Raw genomic sequence first — 22,625 nt, forward strand, 5'->3', positions numbered from 1 at the left:
ACTGTCGGTGAAGTGTCGTCCCTACTATCTGCCACAGGAATTCACCTCGGTCAGACTGACAGTGGTCTACAAATCCCCCCCAGGCGGACGTGGAATGTGCTCTGAACATACTGTATGCAAACATCAGCGAACTTGAGACCAGGTATCCGGACGCTTTGCTCATTACAGCCGGGGACTTTAACCAGGCCAACCTCCGTCCCACGACCTCACTTCTGAAAATCGGACCATCAGGCCGTACTCCTCCTCCCGGCTTACAAACAGAAACTGAAGCAGGAGGTCACGGTGTCAAAAGCAGTGTCGCATTGGACGGAGGAAACGGGTGAGGTCCTCTGTGACTGCTTTGAATTGGTGGACCGGTTAGTATTCAAGGACTTGGCAGCTAGCCTCGATGAGTATGCCTCAGCTGTCGCGGACCTTATTTGGAAATGCACGGAGGACTGTGTGTCTCGCAAGACAATCCAGTATTCCCTAACCGGAAACCTTGGATGAATTATGAGGTCAAGTCCCCTTTAAAGGCTAGAGCTGCGGCTTTTAGGTCTGGGGATACCAGTCGCTACATGGAATCCTGGCGTGAACTTCGGAAAGCCATTAAGGGTGCCAAGAGGTGATATCGAGCCAAGTTGGAAGCCCAGGCTAACCAGAGGGATGCCAGTAGACTATGGCAGGGTCTAAATGAGATCACTGGACGCAAAGAAAAGGCTGGGAATATCAATAACTGTGGCGCTTCTCTTCCTGATGAACTTAACGTATTCTACGCAAGATTAGAACAGAAGAGGAGCGTCCCGCTCCCTCCGGATGAACCGGACCTGGTGGCATCGAGATTCATCATCACCGAGGAGAACGTTAGAAGGGCCTTCCTGAAGATAAATCCAAGGAAGGCGACGGGCCCAGATGGTGTCCCGGGACGGGTTCTCTGGGCCTGTGCAAGGGAGCTAGCTGGAGTGTTTGCTGACATCTTCAACTGCTCCTTGCTTCAGTCTAAGATCCCCTCGTGTTTTAAAAAGGCAACGATAATCCCAGTGCCAAAGAAGAGCAAGGTGACATGCTTGAATGACTATTGACCTGTGGCTCTGACATCAATTGCTATAAAGTGCTTCGAGAGATTGGTTATGGCACACATCAACCACAGTCTACCGGTCAACCTCGACGCTTTGCAATTCGCCTACCAGAGCAACAGGTCAACAGCAGATTCCATCTCTCTGGCCCTACATTCCTCCTTAGAACACCTGGAGAATAAAGACGCATACATAAGGCTCCTTTTCATTGACTACAGCTCTGCCTTTAATACCATAGTTCCAAATAAACTGATTCCTGGAACCTGGGCCTTAACACTCAGATCTGCAGCTGGATCTTCAACTTCCTCACAGACAGGACCCAGGCTGTAAAAATAGGGGACAAGCTCTCCTCTACAATCACTCTGAGCACCAGTGCCCAACAAGGCTGTGTACTCAGCCCCCTGCTGTACTCACTGTACACCCATGATTGTGTAGCCAAGTTTTCATCAAACTCAATATATAAGTTTGCTGATGACACAACAATTTTTAGGCCATATCTCAGGTAATGATGAGTTTGAGCACAGAGAGGAAATTAAGAACCTGGTGGCATGGTGCGAAGACAATAACCTATCCCTCAACGTCAGCAAGACGAAGGAATTGGTTGTTGACTTCAGAAGGAGAAGCGGACCGCACGGCCAAATTTACATCGGTGGTGCGCAAGTGGAACAGGTCAAAAGCTTTAAGTTCCTCATGATCAATATCACAAATGACCTGACTTGGTCCAACCAAGCAGAGTTCACTGCCAAGAAGGCCCACCAGCGCCTTTACTTCCTGAGAAAACTAAAGAAATTTGGCCTGTCCCCTAAAACACTCACTAATTTTTATAGATGCACCGTAGAAAGCATTCTACTAGGGTGCATCACAACCTGGTATGGAAGTTGTCCTGTCCAAGACTGAATGAAGCTGCAGAGCATCGTGAACACGGCGCAGCACATCACACAAACCAATCTTCCGTCCTTGGACTCACTTTACACCACACGCTGTCGGAGCAGTGCTGCCAGGATAACCAAGGATACGGCCCACCCAGCCAACAGACTTTTCGTCCCTCTTTCCTTCGGGAGAAGGCTCAGGAGCTTGAAGACTCGTATGGCCAGATTTGGGAACAGCTTCTTTCCAACTGTGATAAGACTGCTGAATGGATCCTGACTCGAATCTGGGTCGTACTCTCCAAATATCCGGACCTGCCTCTCGGTTTTTTTTGCACTACCTTACTTCCCATTTTTCTATTTTCTGTTTATGACTTATAATTTAAATTTTTAATATTTACTAATGTTTACTATTTTTAATATTTTTAATATTTAATATTTGTGATCCAGGGAGCGGGAAGCACAGTATCAAATATCGCTGTGATGATTGTACATTCCAGGATGAATTGTTTGGCGACAATAAAGTATAAAGTGTAAAGTATAAAATAGAAAATGCGAGTCAAAAGGACAATGTTATGGTAGTCATGGGAGATTTTAACATGCAGGTCGATTGGGAAAATCAAGTTGCTAATGGAGCTCAAGAGAGTGAGTTTGTTGAATGCCTAAGGGATAGTTTTTTAGAGCGGTTTGTCGTTGAACCTACTAGGGGATCAGGTATATTGGATTGGGTGTTATGGAATGAACTGGAGGCAATTAGGGAGCTTAAGGCAAAAGAACCCTTAGGAACCAGTGATCACAATATGATTGTGTTCAACTTGAAATTTGATGGGGAGAAAGTAAAGTCTGATGTAGCAGTATTTCAGTGGAGTAAGGGAAATTACAGTGATATGAGAGAGGATTTGGCCAAAGTAAATTGGAAGGAGCTGCTGGCAGGGATGTCAGCAGAGCAGCAATGGCGTGTGTTTCTGGGAAAAATGAGGAAGGTGCAGGACATGTGTATTCCAAAAATGAAGGAATATTCAAATGTGGCTGACAAGGGAAGACAAAGCTATTATAAAAGCAAAAGAAAGGGCATACAACAAAACAAAAATTAATGGGATGATAGAGGGTTGGAAAGTTTTTAAAAACCTACCGAGAGCAAATATAAAAATCATTAGAAGGAAAAAGATGAAATATGACAGCAAGTTAGCAAATAATATCAAAGTGGACAGTAAAAGTTTTTCAAGTATGTTCAAAATAAAAGAGAAATAAGAATGGATATAGGACTGCAAGAAAATGAGGCAAGAGAAATAATAACGGGAGACACGGCGACGGCTACTGAACTAAATGAGTATTTTGCGTCAGTCTTCACTGTGGAAGACATGTGGAAGTATGCTTGATGTTGTAGTGTGAGAAGGAAGAGAAATGGGTGCAGTTACTGTTACAAGGTACGTAAGTCACCCTGACCAGATGAACTGCACCCTAGGTTTCTGAAAGAGGTAGCGTTAGAGATTGTGATGGCATTAGAAATGATCTTTCAAAAATCATTGGATGCTGGCATGGTGCCAGAGGACTGCAAAATTGCAAATGTTACTCCATTCTTTAAGAAAGGAGGAAGGCAGCAGAAAGGAAATTATAGACCAGTTAGCCTGACCTCAGAGGTTGGGAAGATGTTATGTCAATTGTTAAGGATGAGGTGATGGAGTACTTGGTGACACAGGATCAGATAGTACAAAGTCAGCATGGTTTCCCTCAGGGAAAATCCTGCCTAATGAACCTATTGGAATTCCATGAGGAGATTGCAAATAGGATAGATAAAGGGGATGCAGTGGATGTTGTGTATTTAGATTTTCAGAAAGCCTTTGACAAGGTGCCATACATGAGGCTGCTTACCAAGGAAAGTTACTAATATGGCTGATTGGTAGGAGGCAGTGATTGGGAATAAAAGGATCCTATTCTGGTTGGCTGCCAGTGACTAGCGGTGTTCCACAGGGGTCGGTGTTGGGACCACTTCTTTTTATGCTGTATATAAATGATTTAGGTGATGGAATAGATGGCTTTGTTGCCAAGTTTGCAGATGATACGAAGATTTGTGGAGGGGCAGGTAGTACTGAGGAAACAGGAAGGCTGCAGAAGGACTTGGACAGGTTAGAAGAATGGGAAGAAAGTGGCAAATGAAATACAATGTTGGAAAATGCATGTTCATGCATTTTGGTAGTAGAAATAAATGTGCGGACTATTTTCTAAACAAGGAGAAAATACAAAAATCTGATATTTAAAAGGACTTGTGAGCCCTTGTACAGAACACCCTAAAGGTTAACTTGCAGGTTTAGTTGGTGGTGAGGAAGGCAAATGTAATGTTAGCATTCATTTCAAGAGGTCTACAATACATGAACAAGGATGTGATGCTAAGGCCTCATGTTGAATATTGTGAACAGTTTTGGGCCCCTCATCTTAGAAAAGATGTGCTGGCATTGGAGAGGGTCCAGAGGAGGTTCACAAGGATGATTCCAGGAATGAAAGGGTTACCATACGAAGAACGTTTGATGGTTCTGTGTCTGTACTCACTGGAATTCAGAAGGATGAGCGGGGATCTCATTGAAACCTTTTTAATGTTGAAAGGCCTAGACAGAGTAGATGTGGAAAGGATGTTTCCCATGGTGGGAGAGCCTAGGACAAGAGGGCACAGCCTTAGGATAGAGGGGCGCCCTTTCAAAACAGAGACGCGGAAAAATTTCTTTAGCCAAAGATTGGTGAATTTGTGGAATTTGTTGCCACGTGTAGCTGTGGAGGCCAGGTCGTTAGGTGCATTTAAGTCAGAGATTGATAGATCCTTGATTGGACCTATCAAGGTTACAGGGAAAAGGCTGGGAACTGGGGTTGAGCAGGAGAAAAAAAAGGATCAGCCATGATTGAATGGCGGAGTAGACTCGATGGGTCAGATGGCCTAATTCTGCTCCAATGTCTTATGGCCTTATGTTGATGTTAATTTGGTATATTCGATTACATTTTATTCTATATAATGTTTGTCTTATGATTTCTGAATTTTGTCTTGTATTATTATAACTAAATTGTTTAATCTTTACAATTTATGTAAAGCACTTTTAATGAATGAAAGATGCTATATAAATAGTTATTATTGTGTTTTTCCCCAGCTCGAGGTACAGGCATAACCAAGCACACTCATTTCTCAACTGCTAGAAACTTTCGGACCATTCTAGTGGTGTTTAGTGTTGTGGCTTTCTGAAGGTTTACATAAATATTGCTGTGTAGGCCTAATTGTTTAATGCTTTCACGAAGAAATCTGCAGATGCTGGATTTTCAAGCAACACACATAAAAATTGCTGGTGAATGCAGCAGGCCAGGCAGCATCTATAGGAAGAGGTACAGTCGACGTTCCAGGCCGAGACCCTTTGTCAGGGCTAACTGAAAGAAGAGTTATAAGCTTTTGAAGAGTTTAATGCTTTTGTGTAGTGACTTTGGGATGATACCAGTTGTAGATATTGCTATTGGGACAATGTATACCCTGTTCATGTTCCATAGTCTTTCAATTTCCTCTTTTAATTCTGCATATTTCTGGTGTTTTTCACTTTGATTTCTGTATGTTAAGTGTGTTTGGAATGGCTATGTCTATTAAATAACTTGTTCTTGTTTGTTTATCCTGTAATATTATATCCAGACAGTCATTATGGATTGTCCTATCTGTAGAAATGGATCAGTCATAATATAATTTGTTGGACTCTGATCCTAAATGTGGATCAGGGTTATAGTTATAGTAAGGTATGTGTAATGTATGGATCTATTTCTTTTAGAGTAATATGTATAGGTCGTTGTCTATGCATGTGCATTGTTTTCTCTCTCTTGCTGCAATGTGAATACACCAGTTAAAGCCATCTCCCGCATCTGTGCTTTTATTTAATATATATGTAGTTGTGCACAGACACAACAAATTGGCGATGAGTATTCACCTGAATGTCAGAAAATATCACAAACTGGACTGATAGTTATGCGAGTTAAACAACAGGAGAAAACCGAAGGGCTCATGAGTAACAGTGAAAGACACGTTGAATTTCTAGTGAAAATAATGCGTTGATGGCTTCAGTCAGGAAAGTTGACGAATTTGGTAGCCCTAATGAAGGCTGGGAGGCATATATTGAGAGAGTTGAACTGTATTGTAGCCCCTATGTTTCTTATCTGAATGGGCCCAAGAAAGTACAGTCTCTTACATAACCCCTGAAAAGCAAGCAAGATGTTCGATGAAATTGCTGCAATTTTACAAAATCACTTGAGCCCTAAACCACTGGTAATAGTTGAGAGAATTGGATTTTACAAAAGTGAACCAGTTAAACAATGGAAGCCTTTCTGAATGCATTGCAAACTGTGCAAACTTTCTAGTACTGTGACTTTGGAGATGGACTTTCTGATGCATTAAAGGACAGGCTTGCATGTGGCATGCATAGTCAAAGCAGTCAAACCAGGCTACTGGCAGAAGGAGATCTAACCAATGGCATTGACCATTGCAATATCGGAGACTGCAACAAAAGATGCAGCAGAGTTTCAGAAAAGGAGGTTAGAATGTGAAATGTACAAAATATCCCTGAATGGTGCAAAAAGCCAGAAATGTTACTGATGTGGCAAATCCTCCATGATGCAAATGACTGTTGGTTCAAAGAAAAAGTTTGCAGAAGGTATCACAGACAAGGTCACATAGAGAGAATGTGCAAGGCAGACAAAAAGCACAACCAAGTGAAAAGTCTCAAACACAGAATGAAGCAAATGCATGAAGTTACTGAATGTAAAACAGAATCAGACAACATAGAGCCTGGCAAAGGTGAACTGTCATGCCTAGAACTGCATAGTATAACTGAAGGAAATTACAAAATCATATGGATTACAATAGATGTTTCCAGTGTAAAACTGAAAATGGAGCTGGATACATAGTTCCAGAAGCTGACTACAACAGACTGTTTTCTTAAATACATTAGAGAATTCCTCAGTGATGCAAAAGACCTACACAGGTGAAAAGGTGTCCCCCAAAGGCAAACTGAAGGTAAATGTGACATATGGAAGTGAAAGACAGCAGTTAGAGCTTTATGTGTTGAAAAGTGGAGAGCCAGCACTTTTCGTATGTGAATGATTGAGAAAAATCCAACTAGACTGGCACTCACTCAAAGCTCTCAGTCTGAGATTAACAGTCAACTGCAGCCCAAATGGTAGCACTAACCAGAGGCTGTCATAGCTGCTTAATGCTAATCAGAAGGTGTTCAAGAAGGGAATAGATGAGCAGATCGAAGACTTGGCCAAAACTTGTTCGGGATGCCAAAAAGTTGAAAGTGCAACCCACAGGCACTGTTACACCCGTGTGAGTGGCCATTGTCACCATGGCAAAGAGTACATGTTGACTTTCCTGGGCCATTCATGGACTCCATATTCCTGATTTCTGTGGATATTCATTCAAAGCTGCCGAAGGTTATACCAGTGAAGTCAACTACCTCAGCAAAGACCGTCTCCGCTCTGAGGACTATCTTCACCAGAAACGGCTTACCAGAACAAATCATGAGTGACAACGGACCACAATACACATCAGAAGAATTCCGACTGTTCATGAAGAAAAACGGCATCAGACATTTCAAGTCAGCTCCTCACCACTCAGCAATGAATGGGTTAGCTGAAAGATTTATCCAAACCTTCAAGAAGTGCATTAAAGCGATGGACAAGGAGGATATTTCTCTACAGTACAAGGTGGACAATTTCGTTTTTGTGTATCGGAATTCTGTTCATGTGATGACAAATCAAACACCTGCAATGCTGTTCATGAGCAGGAATCTGAGATCTGGCATAGACCTGCTGAAACCAGATCTACAGAGGGAAATACAGAATAAACAGCTCTGTCAGTTGCCAAGTGAAGCAGCAAGGAGCTTCGGGATTGGAGAAGGAAGTCCTAGTATATGATTACTGAGAAGACGAGTGGACACCTGGTAGTACAGCTACACAAACTGGATCGTTAATGTACACGGCAGATCAGGCATGGAGATGTCATGTGGACCAGATACTGGATGCTCAACTGAAGAACACACCAGCGTCGATTACATCCAACACGACAGACACATTACAGTCACCAGGCTTACCGCTGTGATGATGTCACTGACAGCAGCGTTACACCGGAAACCAAAAACTGAGAACGTTGTCTTGGACAAGACACCTACCAAAGCTGATGCCAGCTCACAGGTCCAAAGTCACGACGAGAACGTCATCATTGACAAGACACCTACCAAACCTGATGTCTCTCCACAGATCCATAGTCACGACGAGAACGTTATCATTGACAAGACACCTACCAAAGCTGATGCCTCTCCACAGATCCATAGTCACGACGAGAACGTTATCATTGACAAGACACCTACCAAAGCTGATGCCAGCCCACAGGTCCAAAGTCACGACGAGAACGCCATCATTGACAAGACACCTACCAAAGCTGATGTCTCTCCACAGATCCATAGTCACGACGAGAACGTTATCATTGACAAGACACCTACCAAAGCTGATGCCAGCCCACAGGTCCAAAGGCACTATCCTGAAAGAAACAGAGAGCTAACCAAAAGACTGAACGTTTAGAACTGTAAAGTTAGTCACGCACTGTTATTGTGAAAGCACATTTATTAGGAATATGGGTTTATGAAAGAGAAATTGGATGTTTTGTACATATACAATTTTATATTGCAATAATCTAAAGGGGGAGGAAGTGGATCTATCTCTTTCAGAGCAACGACCTCCCCTTTAGCACTACGTATAGATTGTTGTCTATGCATATGTATTAATCTGTCTCCACGTGTGTACTGATCTGCTGTGTTCTCTCTCTCTCTCGCTGCAATGTTAAAGCCATCTTCGTGTGTGCTTTTATTTAATTGATATGTAGTTGTGCACAGACAACTTCTATGAGTTTGTATTTTAAAGTGAGATTTTGGTGAATGATGTTTGCCATTTGATTGTACCTGTGTAACTAATCAAATTGAGTTAAGCAGCTGCACAATCCTGAAATGTGTGACAGTGTTTCTGATTTCCCTTGGCATTTTCTGCATTTATCATCTTGAATTTGTTGGCCTTTTATTGCGTAATTTTGATCATTTTTTGTGTTAACTGCCTGGTCCTGTCCGGTCAGAAGGACCCCCTCTGTTTCTGGGAAGAGATCTCCAACTCTGAGCCAGGCGTTCGATGCTTCCTTGTCGACACCTACTCTGCTCGGATTGTGGGGATGGCTTCCATGGAGGGTCATGTTCTTATTACTTTTCCTTCTTTTTGTATTCACAGAGTCTGTTGTCTTTTACACATTGATTGTTTGTCCGTCCTGTTGTGTGCGGTCTTTCATCGATTCTATTGTGTTCCTTGTATTTACTGTGAATGCCCACAGAAAATGAATCTCAGGATTGTGTATGGTGACAGACATGTACTTTGATAATAAATTTCCATTGAACTTTAAAGTGATCATCTCATCCAAAAATGAAGATAATTTTCCTAACATCTGCACCTTGTGCAAGTTTCTTAATCCATAAGGCCATTAGACCTTAAGACGTAGGAGCAGAGTTAGGCTACTCAACCTATCGAGTCTGCTCCATGGCTGATCCCAGTTCCCACTCAGCCCCATACATCTGCCTTCTCACCATATCCTTTGATGACCCATCAGGAAACCATCAACTTTCGCCTTAAATATACCCACGAACTTGGCCTCCACCACAGTCTGTGGCAGTGCATTCCACAGATTCACTACTCTCTGGCTAAAAAATTCCTCCTTTAAATCTTTTCTAAAAAGTCACCCCTCAATTTTGAGACTATGACTTCTAGTTCTGGAGACCACCACCATAGGAAACATTCTCTCCACATCCACTTTATCTGGTCCTTCCAACTTTTGGTAGGTTTCAATGAGATCCTCACACATTTTTCTAAATTCTAGTGAGTACAGGCCCAAAGCTGCTAGGTGCATATGTAACCCCTTCATTCCCGGAATCATCCTCGTGAACCTCCTCTGGACTCTCTCCAATGACAACAAATCCTTTCTGAGATAGGGAGGGAGGGATCGTCGACTCAGGCCTAAGAGGCCAGCGTTGGGCATTTTCATCGAAAGACTGTGTGGGGCGCCACTCCTCACACAGACACAGAGCATTGTGCAGTTAAGTGCCTTGCTCAAGGACACAACATGTTGCCTCAGCTAAGGCTCGAACTAGTGACCTTCAGATCACTAGACGAACGCCTTAACCACTTGGCCATGTGCCCAATATTTCGAGACAGATATTTCAGATCAAACCAACGGCACATGCGCAGCAACTTTAATCATCTGCTCACGAGTGCATGTACCAGTATATCAGAACATCCCCCTCTTTATCAAATCTGCTCACGAGTGCATGTACCAGTATATCATAACATCCCCCTTTTTATCAAAACAAAGAAAAGGAACAATTGTATTAACAATTAAACTCAATTTCTTTGAAGTCTGCTTTCCAGCGTATTTTCATGGAATTAACTTTCAAAGCATTCATTAGTCATGCCTTATGTCTCTTGTGCCTGTCACAAATACATACCACTCATTATTTCCGTTTATATGAGCATATATACAAAATATAAAACATATTCGACCTTAACTTCAAACTACAAACTACACAACCTCAAATAGGACATGGTCCTTCTTTGCGTATAAACTTGACATTAAAATGCCAAATAGTGTCACAGATTTATTGTTCAATTGTTCATGCAATTATTCAATGTCATAGTCATAGTCATACTTTATTGATCCCAGGGGAAATTGGTTTTCGTTACAGTTGCACCATAAATAATAAATTGTAATAAAACCATAAATAGTTAAATAGTAATATGTAAATTATGCCAGTAAATTATGAAATAAGTCCAGGACCAGCCTATTGGCTCAGGGTGTCTGACCCTCCAAGGGAGGAGTTGTAAAGTTTGATGGCCACAGGCAGGAATGACTTCCTATGACGCTCTATGTTGCATCTCGGTGGAATGAGTCTCTGGCTGAATGTACTTCTGTGCCCACCCAGTACATTATGTAGTGGATGAGAGACATTGTCCAAGATGGCATGCAACTTGGACAGCATCCTCTTTTCAGACACCACCGTGAGAGAGTCCAGTTCCATCCCCACAACATCACTGGCCTTACGAATGAGTTTGTTGATTCTGTTGGTGTCTGCTAACAAAGTCTTCTAGATATGGCATCCAAAGCTGTTGACAATACTCCTGCGTAGTGGCCTGAGTAGTGCCTTATAAAGCCTTAGCATTATCTCCTTGCTCTTTATATTCTATTCCCCTGGAAATAAATGCCAATATTGCATTTACCTTCTTTACCACAGGCTCAACCTGTAAATTAACCTTCTGAAGTCTTGCACGAGGACTCCCAAGTCCCCCTGCACTTCTGATGTTTGAACCTTCTCGCCAATCAGATAATAGTCGGCACTTTTCCTTCACCAAAATGCATCATCATACATTTCTTGACATTGCATTCTCTCTGCCACTTTTTTGCACATTCTTACAATGTGTCTAAGCTCTGCTATAATCGCATTGCTTCCTCAGCACCACATACCCCTCCACCTATCATTGTATCATCCGCAAACTTTGCCACAAAACCACCAATCCCATTACCCAAATCACTGACAAATAATATGAAAAGTAGCAGTCCCAATACTGACCCCTGAGGAACACCACTAGTCACTGGCAGCCAAGCAGAAAAGGCCCCTTTTGTTCCCACTCACTGCCTCCTGCCTGTCAGCCACTCCTCTATCCATGCCAGTATCTTTCCTGTCATGCCTTAGGATTTTATCTTGGTCAGCAGCCTCATTTGTGGCACCTTATCAAATGCCCTCTGAAAATCCAAGTAAATGACATCCACTGCCTCTCCTTTGTCCACCCTGCTTGTTAATTCCTTGAAGAACTCTAATAGATTTATCAGGCAAGATTTCCCTATACAGAAACCATGCTGACTTTTACTTATTTTGTCATTAGTTCCCAAATACCCCAAAACCTCATCCTTAATCATAAACTCCAACACTTTCCCAACCACTGAGGTTAGGTTAATTGGCCCATAATTTCCTTTCTTTTGCCTTCCTCCCTCCTTGAAGAGTGACATTTGCACCACACAGGTGGTCCTACGCTGTTAACCAGTTCACACTTGTGTTACCCAAGAACTATTGCCTCTCATTATACTCTTCCTTTAGAGAAACTTTCCCACATGTATCGCACCCAAATAGAACTTATCCTGAAATTGCTTTTTCTGCATAGATCCCCTTGTTTCAGTTCCTTCCTTTTGAGGGGCCCTACTTGACCTCATCTCCTTTAGCTCATTCACTATAGGTACAAGGCTGCAGGGAATGGGGTACTTTTCCCTACATTAATCTGATAATGCAAATTTTTGCATGATGACATACAGCAGAAAGTCAGAATTGTAAGTATCAAGTGCCCAGGTAACCAAATGCATAATTTTCCTGTTGAAGAACTTGACATCAGTTGTTAGACCAATTAGCTGATCTGAGCTGAGAAGTGGCAGGTGGAGATCAAACAAGAGAAGTGTGAAGTGATTCACTTTGGAAGGTCAAATTTGAAGGCAGAGTACAGGGTTAATGGCATGATTATTAGCACTGTGGAGGAATAGAGGCTTCTTGGGGTCCATCAATTTGCACACAAGTTGATAGGTTTCTTATGAAGGCATATGACGTGTTGGTCTTTGTTTGTCTGCAGACTGGGTTCAGGAGCCAGGGTGTGAAGTTGCAGCTCTATAAAGTTCTGATTAGACCTCTCTTGGAACATAGTGTTCAGTTCTGATCACCTCAATACAGGAAGGATGTGAGAGCTTCAGAGATGGTGCAGAGGAGATTTACTAGAATGGTGCCTGGATTAAAGAATATGTCTTAAGAGAGTTAAGATTTATCTGCTTGTTTCCTGCGTGTTCTTTCGATTCGGCTATGCGAACTACACCTACAGCAAACAATCACTTTTGGTCATTAACTATCGATGCACCAACACAGTTTTGGACTATCCATTCAACTTCGACCAACTACCTCCGGAGTTAGTAAGGACATCGCGGACCTGCATTCAACTCGCTCCAACTGGAAGGGCCCGGTGCTGGCATCGAGACCGTAAACAAAGACAGGGGAAGCGTGGAGGGTTGCATGCTAGGCTAAGGCTAAATTCACACTGGCCAGCGCTATCTAGCTTCTTCCTCGCCAATGTTTGGTCTCTGACGAACAAGCTGGACAAACTAAGGGCTTGGACCCTCACACAAAGAAGGCTTATGGATTACAACGTCATGTTTTTTTATGGAGATGTGGCTAAACAGTGATGTCCCAAACAATGTGGTGGAACTGGAAGGGTGCACGGTCTTCAGGGCTGACAGAGCTGCAACAGCGACAGGTAAAAGTAGGGGAGGTGGTTTATGCATCTACGTAAATCGATCATTGTGTACTAACTCTACCATTGCTGATACTTCAACACGAGGAAATCTGCAGATTCTGGAACTTCAAGCAACACACACAAAATGCTGGTGGATGCAACAGGTCAGGCAGCATCCGTAGGAAGAAGAACGCAGCAGGCCGACTGTACCTCTTCCTATAGATGCTGCCTGGCCTGCTGCTTTCACCAACATTTTGTGTGTGTTGCTCACACTTACTGCTCTGCTGATCTGGAATACCTGATTATTAAGTGCAGACCTTTTTATCAACCACGAGAATTTACATGCGTCATTGCTGTCGCAGTTTACGTACCACCAGATGCTAATGCTAAAGTAGCCATGAGTGCCGCTATTAGCAAGCTGCAGACATTGCATCCAGATGGAGCCTTTATTGTCGCTGGGGACTTTAATCATTGCAACCTACGTACCATACTTCCAAGATTTTACCAAAATGTATCATGCACCACAAGGGGAAATAAAACCTTAGATCATGTCTACACAAATGTGGCTGATGCTTACAAAGCCACTACCCTCCCCACCTGGGACAGTCTGACCATTTTTCATTGTTTCAGCTTCCCAAGTATAGCCTGGTCATTAAATGTGTGAAACCCACAATGAAGACTATTAAGATCTGGCTGGAGGGTGCTGACTCTGTTCATCTGGAACAGACTGGAGCGTGTTTGCTGCCACCACAGACTCTCAGTTTAACATTGACTTATATATCAACTCTGTCCTTGAGCACATCAACAAGTGTGTAGATAGAGTGATATCACAAAAAAAAAAGTTTTCCCCAATCAGAAACCATGGATGAACAGAGAAGTTCGCCTCCTGCTCAAAGCCAGAGATTCAGCCTTCAGGTCTGGAGACCAGGAGGCTTACAGCTCAGCCAGGGCCAACCTGAGGAGGGGAATCTCTCAGGCTAAACACACATACAAACAGAGGATTGAGGAGCATTTCAACTCCTTGGACCCTCGGCGCATGTGGCATGGCATTCAGATTATTACTACTACTACTACTACGTCAACTCAGGCCTAGGGGGCCGGCGTCGGGCATGATGATGGACTCTCCATTTCTCCCTCTCCCTATCAGTGTGTTCAGTTCATCTACATTAGCCGCACCGCTGTCTTCTAGGAGCGTGTTGACCATAGTCTTGGGAGGTTCATCCTCCCATGCTTGGGCTCCCATATGATAACTAGGCTGGCAGGTAGCTCGGGGTGGCGTAGACAGTGCCCTGCTAGTTGCAGCCTTCTCATTTAGTGGAGAGCATCGGTAGGTTGTTAGAGAGCTCGACGTTCGTCATGTGCTGTTGCCAACTCATGTCAACAGCCATCCGGAGCATTCGTGTATAGCAACCATCTAGAGACTTTCGCATAGTCTTGGTGAGTGTCCACGTCTCGCATCCGTACGTGAGAATGGACTCTGTGACTGCTATGAAGATCCTCTTTTTAAGCCCTCTGGTCAGATTTGACTTCCAAATTTCCTTCATGTCATTCATAGCCCTCTATGCCAGCGCCTTCCGTATCTTTATGTCCTTCTCTGAACTCATCATTCTTGACCCGAGGTACTTGTAGTCAAAGACTTTCTTAATAGTATCATTCTTTACGGTCTTGAAAGTACCTTTGTCGCAGTTAAACGCCATATACTCTGTCTTTTTAGCGTTTAGGTGAAGTCCAACTTTATTGCACTCAATTTCCACTTTTGTCAGTAGCTGCTGTGCTTCCTCCATCTGGTCAGAGAGCAGGACTATGTCATCTGCAAAATCGAGATCTGTGGGCGTAACTGGTCTGACCCTTCTGGTTTGTCCTGGTTTTATGGTAAATCCAAGCTTGTCATGATCTTTGGTAGCTTGTCGCAGAGCGTAATCAAGGACGATTATAAAGATGTAGGGTGCCAGAGTGTCTCCTTGCAGCTCACCCGCTAGGAGCTCGAACACTGCTGTTTCTCCGTCTGGTGATACAACTTTCGCCATGGTTTTGGTATAGCTGGACTCGATTGCTCTCAGTAGGTGGTCTGGCACTCCATAAGCTTTCAGGATTTTACCTCGGCGAATGGAGTCAAAAGCTTTGTGAAAATCAATGAAAGTAAGCACGGCCGGTAGGTTGTTCTGCTTGACTTCCTCGATGAGTCTACGGAGAGCAAGTATTTGCATTACTGTTGTGCGCTTCTGCCGAAAACCATTCTGATTTAATCTTAGTTTAGGGTCAATGGCGGTGTGCATCCTGTTCAAGATCATCCGATTGTATAACTTTGCTAAGATGCAGGTCAAGCTGATACCGCGGTAGTTATCTGTCTTTGTGAGGGATCCAGACTTGGGGACTGGGATAATGTTTGAGAGTGACCACTGTTCTGGTTTGTTGCCTTTCATCAGTGCTGTATTACATATGTCCACCAAGATGTCGTCCAGGTCGCAGTTCTTCAGGACATCTGGTGGTATCCCATCTGGTCCAGCGCTCCAGATTATTACAGACTTCAAACCACTTGGTATTGTGCCCCCTTCCAGCTCTGCTTCCCTCCCTGATGAGCTCAATTACTTCTATGCTCGCTTTGACCGAGAGAACAAGGAGGTCACCCTCAAAGCGGATCTCCCACCTGGTGAACTGCCTCTCTCACTTTCCACCTCTGATGTTTGCACCACCCTGAGCAGGGTGAATGTACGGATGGCAGCTGGTCCGGATGGAATACCTAACCGTGTGCTCAGAGTCTGTGCAGGGCAGTTGGCCGGAGTCTTCATGGACATTTTCAATCTGTCCCTGGCCCAGGCAGTTGTCTCCACAAGCTTCCAGATCACCACCATCATGCCAGTGCTGAAGCATTCCACTGCCACGGGCCTGAATGATTTCTGCCCAGTTGCACTCACCCCCATTATTGCAAAGTGCTTTGAGAAACTGGTTCTATCACATCTGAAATCCTGTATGCCCACTACCCTGGAACCCCATCAATTTGTCTATCGCACCAACAGGTCAACAGAGGACGCCATCTCCACGGCACTTCACTCTGCCCTGACCCACCTGGACAGCCCCAATTATTACATCAGAATGCTGTTCATTGACTTTAATTTGGTATTCAATACTGTGATTCCCTCTAAGCTGATCGCCAAACTTTGCCAGCTTGGTATCAGCTCATCCGTCTGCAATTGGACCTTGGACTTTCTGACTAACAGACCCCAATCTGTTAAATTAGACAACCTCTCCTCCTCCACTCTCACCCTGAACACCAGCATGCCTCAAGGCTGTGTGCTGAGCCCTCTTCTGTACTCCCTTTTCACCTGTGACTGCGTTCCTGTACACGGTCCTAACTCCATAATCAAGTTCGCAGACGACACCATGGTGGTTGGTCTGATCAGAGGGGATGACGAGTCGGCCTACAGGGACGAGGTCCAGCACCTGGCCACGTGGTGTGCCGACAACAACCTGGCCCTTAACACCCCAGAAGACCAAGGAGATCATTGTGGACTTCAGGCATGCCAGGAGCAACACTCATGTCCCCATCTACATCAACGGAGCTGTAGTGGAGCGTGTATCAAGCTTCAAATTCCTCGGTGTCCACATTTCCGAGGATCTCACCTGGTCCCTGAACTCCTCCATCCTGATCAAAAAGGCGCAACAGTGCCTTTATTTCCTGCGGAGCATCGAGAAAGCTCACCTCTGTCCCAGGATACTGACGGACTTTTACCGCTGTACCATTGACAGCATACTCACCAACTGCAGCTCAGTGTGGTATGGCAATTGTCCCGTATCGGACCGCAAAGCACTCCAGCATGTGGTGAAAACTGCCCAGCGGATTATCGGCACCCAATTGCCCACCATTGAGAACATCTACCATAAATGCTGCCTGGGCAGGGTGAAAAGCATTCTCAAGGATGCATCTCACCCTAACCATGGACTTTTTACTCTCCTCGCATCCGGTAGGCGCTACAGAAGCCTCCGTTCCCGCACCAGCAGGCACAGGAACAGCTTCTTCCCTGAGGCTGTGACCCTGCTGAACCTCACATCACAGCGCTAAGCAGTATTGCACCCATATTGTACTGTCTCAGTACTTTTATATTTGTGTGCTGTAGCACTTACTTTTTATTCACAGTTATTTTGTAAATAATACTATTCTTTTGCACTTCTGGTTAGATGTTAATTGCATGGATGGATACAGCTCTTAAAGATAGCGGAATCGAAGGTTATGGGGATAAGGCAGGAACTGGATACTGATTGTGGATGATCAGCCCTGATCACAGTGAATGGTGGTGCTGGCTCGAAGGGCCGAATGGCCTACTCCTGCACCTATTGGCTATTGTCTATTTCATTGGCTTTGTACCTGTACTCAGCACAATGACAATAAAGTTGAATCTAATCTAATCTAATCTAAGAGTTCTCTCTTTGGAGTGAAGGAGGATAGGAGATGACTTGATAGAGTACAAGAAGTATAAATTGATTAGCCAGAGCTTTTTCCAAGGATAGAAATGGATAATATGAGGGTCATAATTCCAAGGTGATTGGAGGAATGTATAGGGGGGGATGTCAGAGCTAAAGTTTTGTTTAACCGCAGAGAGTGGTGGGTGTGTGGAACTCCGTTCTAGGGGTTTTGGTAAAGGCAGATAGATTAGGGACATTTAAGAATCTCTTAAAAAAGCACATGGATATTTGGAAGATGGAGGATTAAGTGGGAAGAAATGGTTAGATTGATCTTAGAGATGGTTAAAAGATTGGTACAGTATCAACCACTGCAACTGGCTGGTGGTGTGGTGGCATCAGCACTGGACTTCAAAGCAAATGGTCCTGAGTTCAAACCCAGCCATGTCCCAAACTGGGCAGCAGTATCTGCATGGAAGAAAGGCCTGGCAACCTACTTCTGTATCTTGCCATGTGGACCCTATGGTCCATGAGCTCATGAAGAGTTGAACTTGACTTAGCGACTGAACAACAAACAGCATGTACTGTGCTGTAATGCTTATGTTTAATTACCTTTCATCATTACTACAAGTGCCATTAGCTTTAAATTCAGTCCTTTGTTATTAGATCAAAGATGAAAGACATAAATACACAATAAAATGAATTCACTGCTACAAAATGTTGTTCCATCTCCTGCTGCGCAGCACGTCAGAACAAGGGTCAATAGTGGACTGACTAGAGATGCAGAAAGCTCCACACAGTATTTACTTTATACTCATTGGCTACATGATATACCCTTGTAAGGAAGAAGGATAAAGAGGTATGTGCTATGTGATTAACATAAGCAATAGAATATGTTATAGGAAACATGTAACTTCATACTTCAGACAAGCAATGTCACTTGTAATTTCATAGATTGAAGGTTAGGTGCACGTGGCAGAAGCTACCTAGGCCTGTTTTTCCCAGGACAAAAATTGCAAATCCATTAGCTTAGATGGTTCTAAACCAGGGGTTTCCAAACTTTTTTTTTTATGCCATGGACTAATTCAATTAAGCAAGGGTTTGAAACCCCTGTTCAAAACATCCTTAGAAGCTGTCCCTTCACTTGCTTCCCAAGTAGATTGATGGAACTTCTAAAGATGAATGCATTGAATTGCACGCTTAGACAGTTGCAAGCTGAGCAATAAGTTACAAAAAACTTTTCAGGTTCAAGACAAGGATTTTGAAAGTGAACAAGGCAAGTGTTCAAGGAACTAAATTTCAAACAAGCATTAATTGGAATGGGGAGCCACAGGGCAGAGGAATTTAAGCTTGATCTGTTGTTCAATACATTTATTTCTATATACATTCCAATATGACCAAATTCTCAATCACTGGACAGCTCTAGAGAGAAACAAAAAGGTATACTTGTAAAGTGCATTTAGAGGCCAGATTCAATGGAGTTGAGATAAAGTGAGAAACATCAGGGGTGTCGTGTGCCAAAACAGCAACAAGTAATAGCTGAAATTGGGAATCCCAAAGAAGCCTTCAGATATTCATCTTGAATACATTTACTGGATGACAATTTACTCTGCAGTTGAAGTAGAGAATGCCAAAATTCACAAGAAGTTCACCTCAATTATGAAGTGGACAACTTTTGCAAAATGATGCTCCATAGATCTAAATACCTCCACTAGAAAATATCCTCAGTGTCTGCTTCTTAATCACTTCAGTAATAAAGACCAAATCCATTTATATTAGTATCTAATTTGTAACTTACTCTGGACTGCCTCTGATACAAGCAAATCCTTAAATATGGAGGTCAATTTTCATTTGGAGTGCTATGATCAATCTCAGAATTATCCTGAAAAGTTGCACTGTAAAGTAAAGTTTCTATAACAATAAAGGCAGATATTCCATTAGCCTTAACTATGCGCTGTGCATTATTTGTTTTACTATCTTGAAAAACACAAATGCTCTGAAAACAGATTCCCTTTTTCAACAATCTTTGACACCGAAATAGTTCCAAAAGGCCATTTGGAAATGGAATTTTTCCAACAGCAGATGTTAGGTTTACATTTCCCATATACCTTTTCTTTTAGTATATTGACTACTTTTGGAGCCACTTTCAGGACAACCTTTTACAGTTTACTCAGTACTTCCCTACATTCTCTTCCTCTTTGGAGTCACTTCACCATGTTGAATGTTTACACATCCACTATTTAGAATTTAGACTTCCTGCTATCTCTTACATTCCAGTCTCATTCTTTAAGAAATTTAAAAAATACTTCCTTTATATACATCCAGAAGCTTTGCCTATTTCACTTGCTGGCTTGCCCCATGCATAAATTTGCTATCTACAGTTTTGTCAACGGGAAGAATCAGATGAATCTAGCAGAACTTTATGCATATCTCTAGCAAGGGCTAGGGTTGAAATGGCAAGCTTATTTGAAGAAACCACCTACTCTGTTTGAACTCAAGACATCAATGAGTTATTTCCACTTCTCAAGCCTTCAAGCTTGCTGTAGCCTTTATTAGATGAATTAAAAGCAGTAGGGAGAGTATAAAACAAAGGCCATTATAACACAGAAATCCCAAGCATGCAATTTATTCCCTTTGGTGGTTAGGGCAAATATTCACTAGTTATAATGGCATTGTTTAAAACAAGCATGCAATATTGGTTTCAAACTTACTTCTAGTCTTTGAGGGAACTAGGAAGTTAATTCCTGTGATATAGTGGAAAATGAGTACTTAATCCTGAAATTAAGCATAATTTTCAAAAGTCTTAGATGGCAAATTTAATATGACTATGAATGATTAGATTGGGACAGAGGGGCTCTAATCTGTGCCTTGGGTTACAGAAGCCAGAATATTTGGAAAAATACTTGTTTGGCATTTCACACTGGAAAGGTTCCACTAGGACAAGTACACTTGTAACCTCTAATGTTATGGCAGTCAAAACACACAATTGCCCTTGGAGTTAATATGTCAATTGCAATAATAAGAAAAGCTGCAAGAAAACTTGCTCCTCCACCTATACTCACACTGCCACCTCTGCATACTAATTGTGGAGTTCTCTTTGTACCAAACCAGGCTCAACACACCGAATCAATACAGTACAGGCTGTGACTAGCTAATCATTAGCATCATAACAACTTACCCAGAACATCACTTTTAGAAAGAATCAAACAGTTCGTAAATATCCCTAGGAGCAACTGGATTAACATGCACCATCCCATTCTTTTCTCCTATTCACCAGAGCTGGCACTTGAAAGACTGATTTCGACTCCCTCCGGCACTCTGCGTATTAACCCATTCATTGACACTGATTCCAATGGAATTCCGACACATGTCACATTTGCGGACCGCCTTGTAAACAATTAACATCAATTAATTAATTTCAACTGTTTATTTTATTCCTTCGACATTTGAAAATCACAGGCAGTTGATTTCCGTGACCTTGATAACAATGACGTCCAGTGCTGTTTTCCTATTTCATGTTTATTTGAAGGAAAAGTTAACAATTAGTTAAAGATTACCACATCCCCAGGATTATTGGAATCATGTGCAAAGATATCATATGGAACTGAACTGCATCATATATAATTACTTAAAACTATAAAGAATCAATAAATGACCTGACACAATGCAAGTTTAATTACAACAGATTTAATAATGTACGTCCAAAAATTGGGTTGTGTCTTTTCTTGTTGTACTAAACTGTTACCCTCAAATACCTCAGCATTTCCCCGGCAGAAGAAAGTTTAGGGAGTGCCCTAAACTCGAGCATTTTTCACCAAGGGTTGCAGAAGTCTGTCATCACTGTGCAGTTTTGGAATATCAAAGTTTGCAATATGAACAACACAGGAAAGAAGGAGATCTATTTGTTTTATTATTTATTAATTTTCAGGTTGTTGACATCACCAGTGTAGGTCTAAAGGAACTGGAAATCTGTGGAACAATTTAGCTGAAACAAATCAAGGTCAGTGGATGAGTAGACACAACAAATACAGTATCTTTGATCTTGCCAGCTGGTGGGAAAAGTAGAGGCTGTCATTTTCTGAATTAACTCTTTCTGGATTGAAGTACTTGAAAGCAGACAAAACGAAGGCCCTACCAAAAATCTGTTAATCAGAGATAATTTCCAGATAAGAAGTTATTGGTGGGATTCTCTTTGATAAGGCAGAAGAACCAAAATGGGCTTCTGAGAGGAGAAGTCTGTGTCAATGAGGTGGAGTGGCCTGAGCCCGGTGTCTGACCTGAACTGACTATAACTGGTGTGAAATGCGCTGATTCAGCAAACGAGAAATGACATTGGAGCATGCAGTGAGTCAGTGCCTCCTGTACTTCTGGGCCAGAGCCATCGAGGGCTGGACACATGATGGCCTGAAGAAATAGAGCCAACAGAATGAAATAGAACAGTGCAAGGGAGAGTGCAAAATGAAAATGAGATAGGACAGGAGCATAGGCGTGAGTCAGCTTTAGGCTTGGTAGGATGTGTGGCAGGAATGTAAAAAGATGAATATAGATGCAGAGAAATGGAAAACCAGGGTCAGGATTTATGGACTCCTTTGAATGTAGTGCAGAGGATATGAGGAGAAGTTGTGCTGATCATAACAAGTGTTTGAATGAGATAGAGACGCTCAACTCCCAACACGGAGAGGAGGGCTATGTGCGTTCTGGGGTGAGGACTAACGACGATGATAATGGTTTGGTAGGAAAGGTGGCACTGTGAACTATTGGGTCTATAATTTGGCTACATCTGAGGGAGTGGAGTCCTAAGCTCCCTGGCCCCAGTGGCATCCTGGAGACAATCGACCAGAGGGAACGGTTATGAAATAGTATTTTATTCCTTTTTACACGGCCCAGTTAGATGCTACAGCTGCAAATATACCAGAGTGTGGAGTGGTGTGTACAGTGT

General features: G+C 42.8%; 1 protein-coding gene across 2 annotated transcripts in view; it reads right to left on the reverse strand.

The window, feature by feature from the left end:
* Nucleotides 1-21,046, reverse strand: part of LOC134357484 (low-density lipoprotein receptor-related protein 8-like) — a 193,278-nt gene extending 172,232 nt beyond the window's left edge. For both annotated transcript variants that reach the window (XM_063069107.1, XM_063069106.1), the window contains exon 1: nucleotides 20,865-21,046. In XM_063069107.1, coding sequence (XP_062925177.1) covers nucleotides 20,865-20,943 — 79 coding nt within the window. In that variant the 5' untranslated portion in view covers nucleotides 20,944-21,046. The remainder of the gene's footprint in view (nucleotides 1-20,864) is intronic.
* Between the last annotated feature and the right edge of the window lie 1,579 nt (nucleotides 21,047-22,625).

This window comes from Mobula hypostoma, chromosome 16, assembly GCF_963921235.1.
Source record: "Mobula hypostoma chromosome 16, sMobHyp1.1, whole genome shotgun sequence".
Taxonomy (NCBI): Eukaryota; Metazoa; Chordata; class Chondrichthyes; order Myliobatiformes; family Myliobatidae; genus Mobula; species Mobula hypostoma.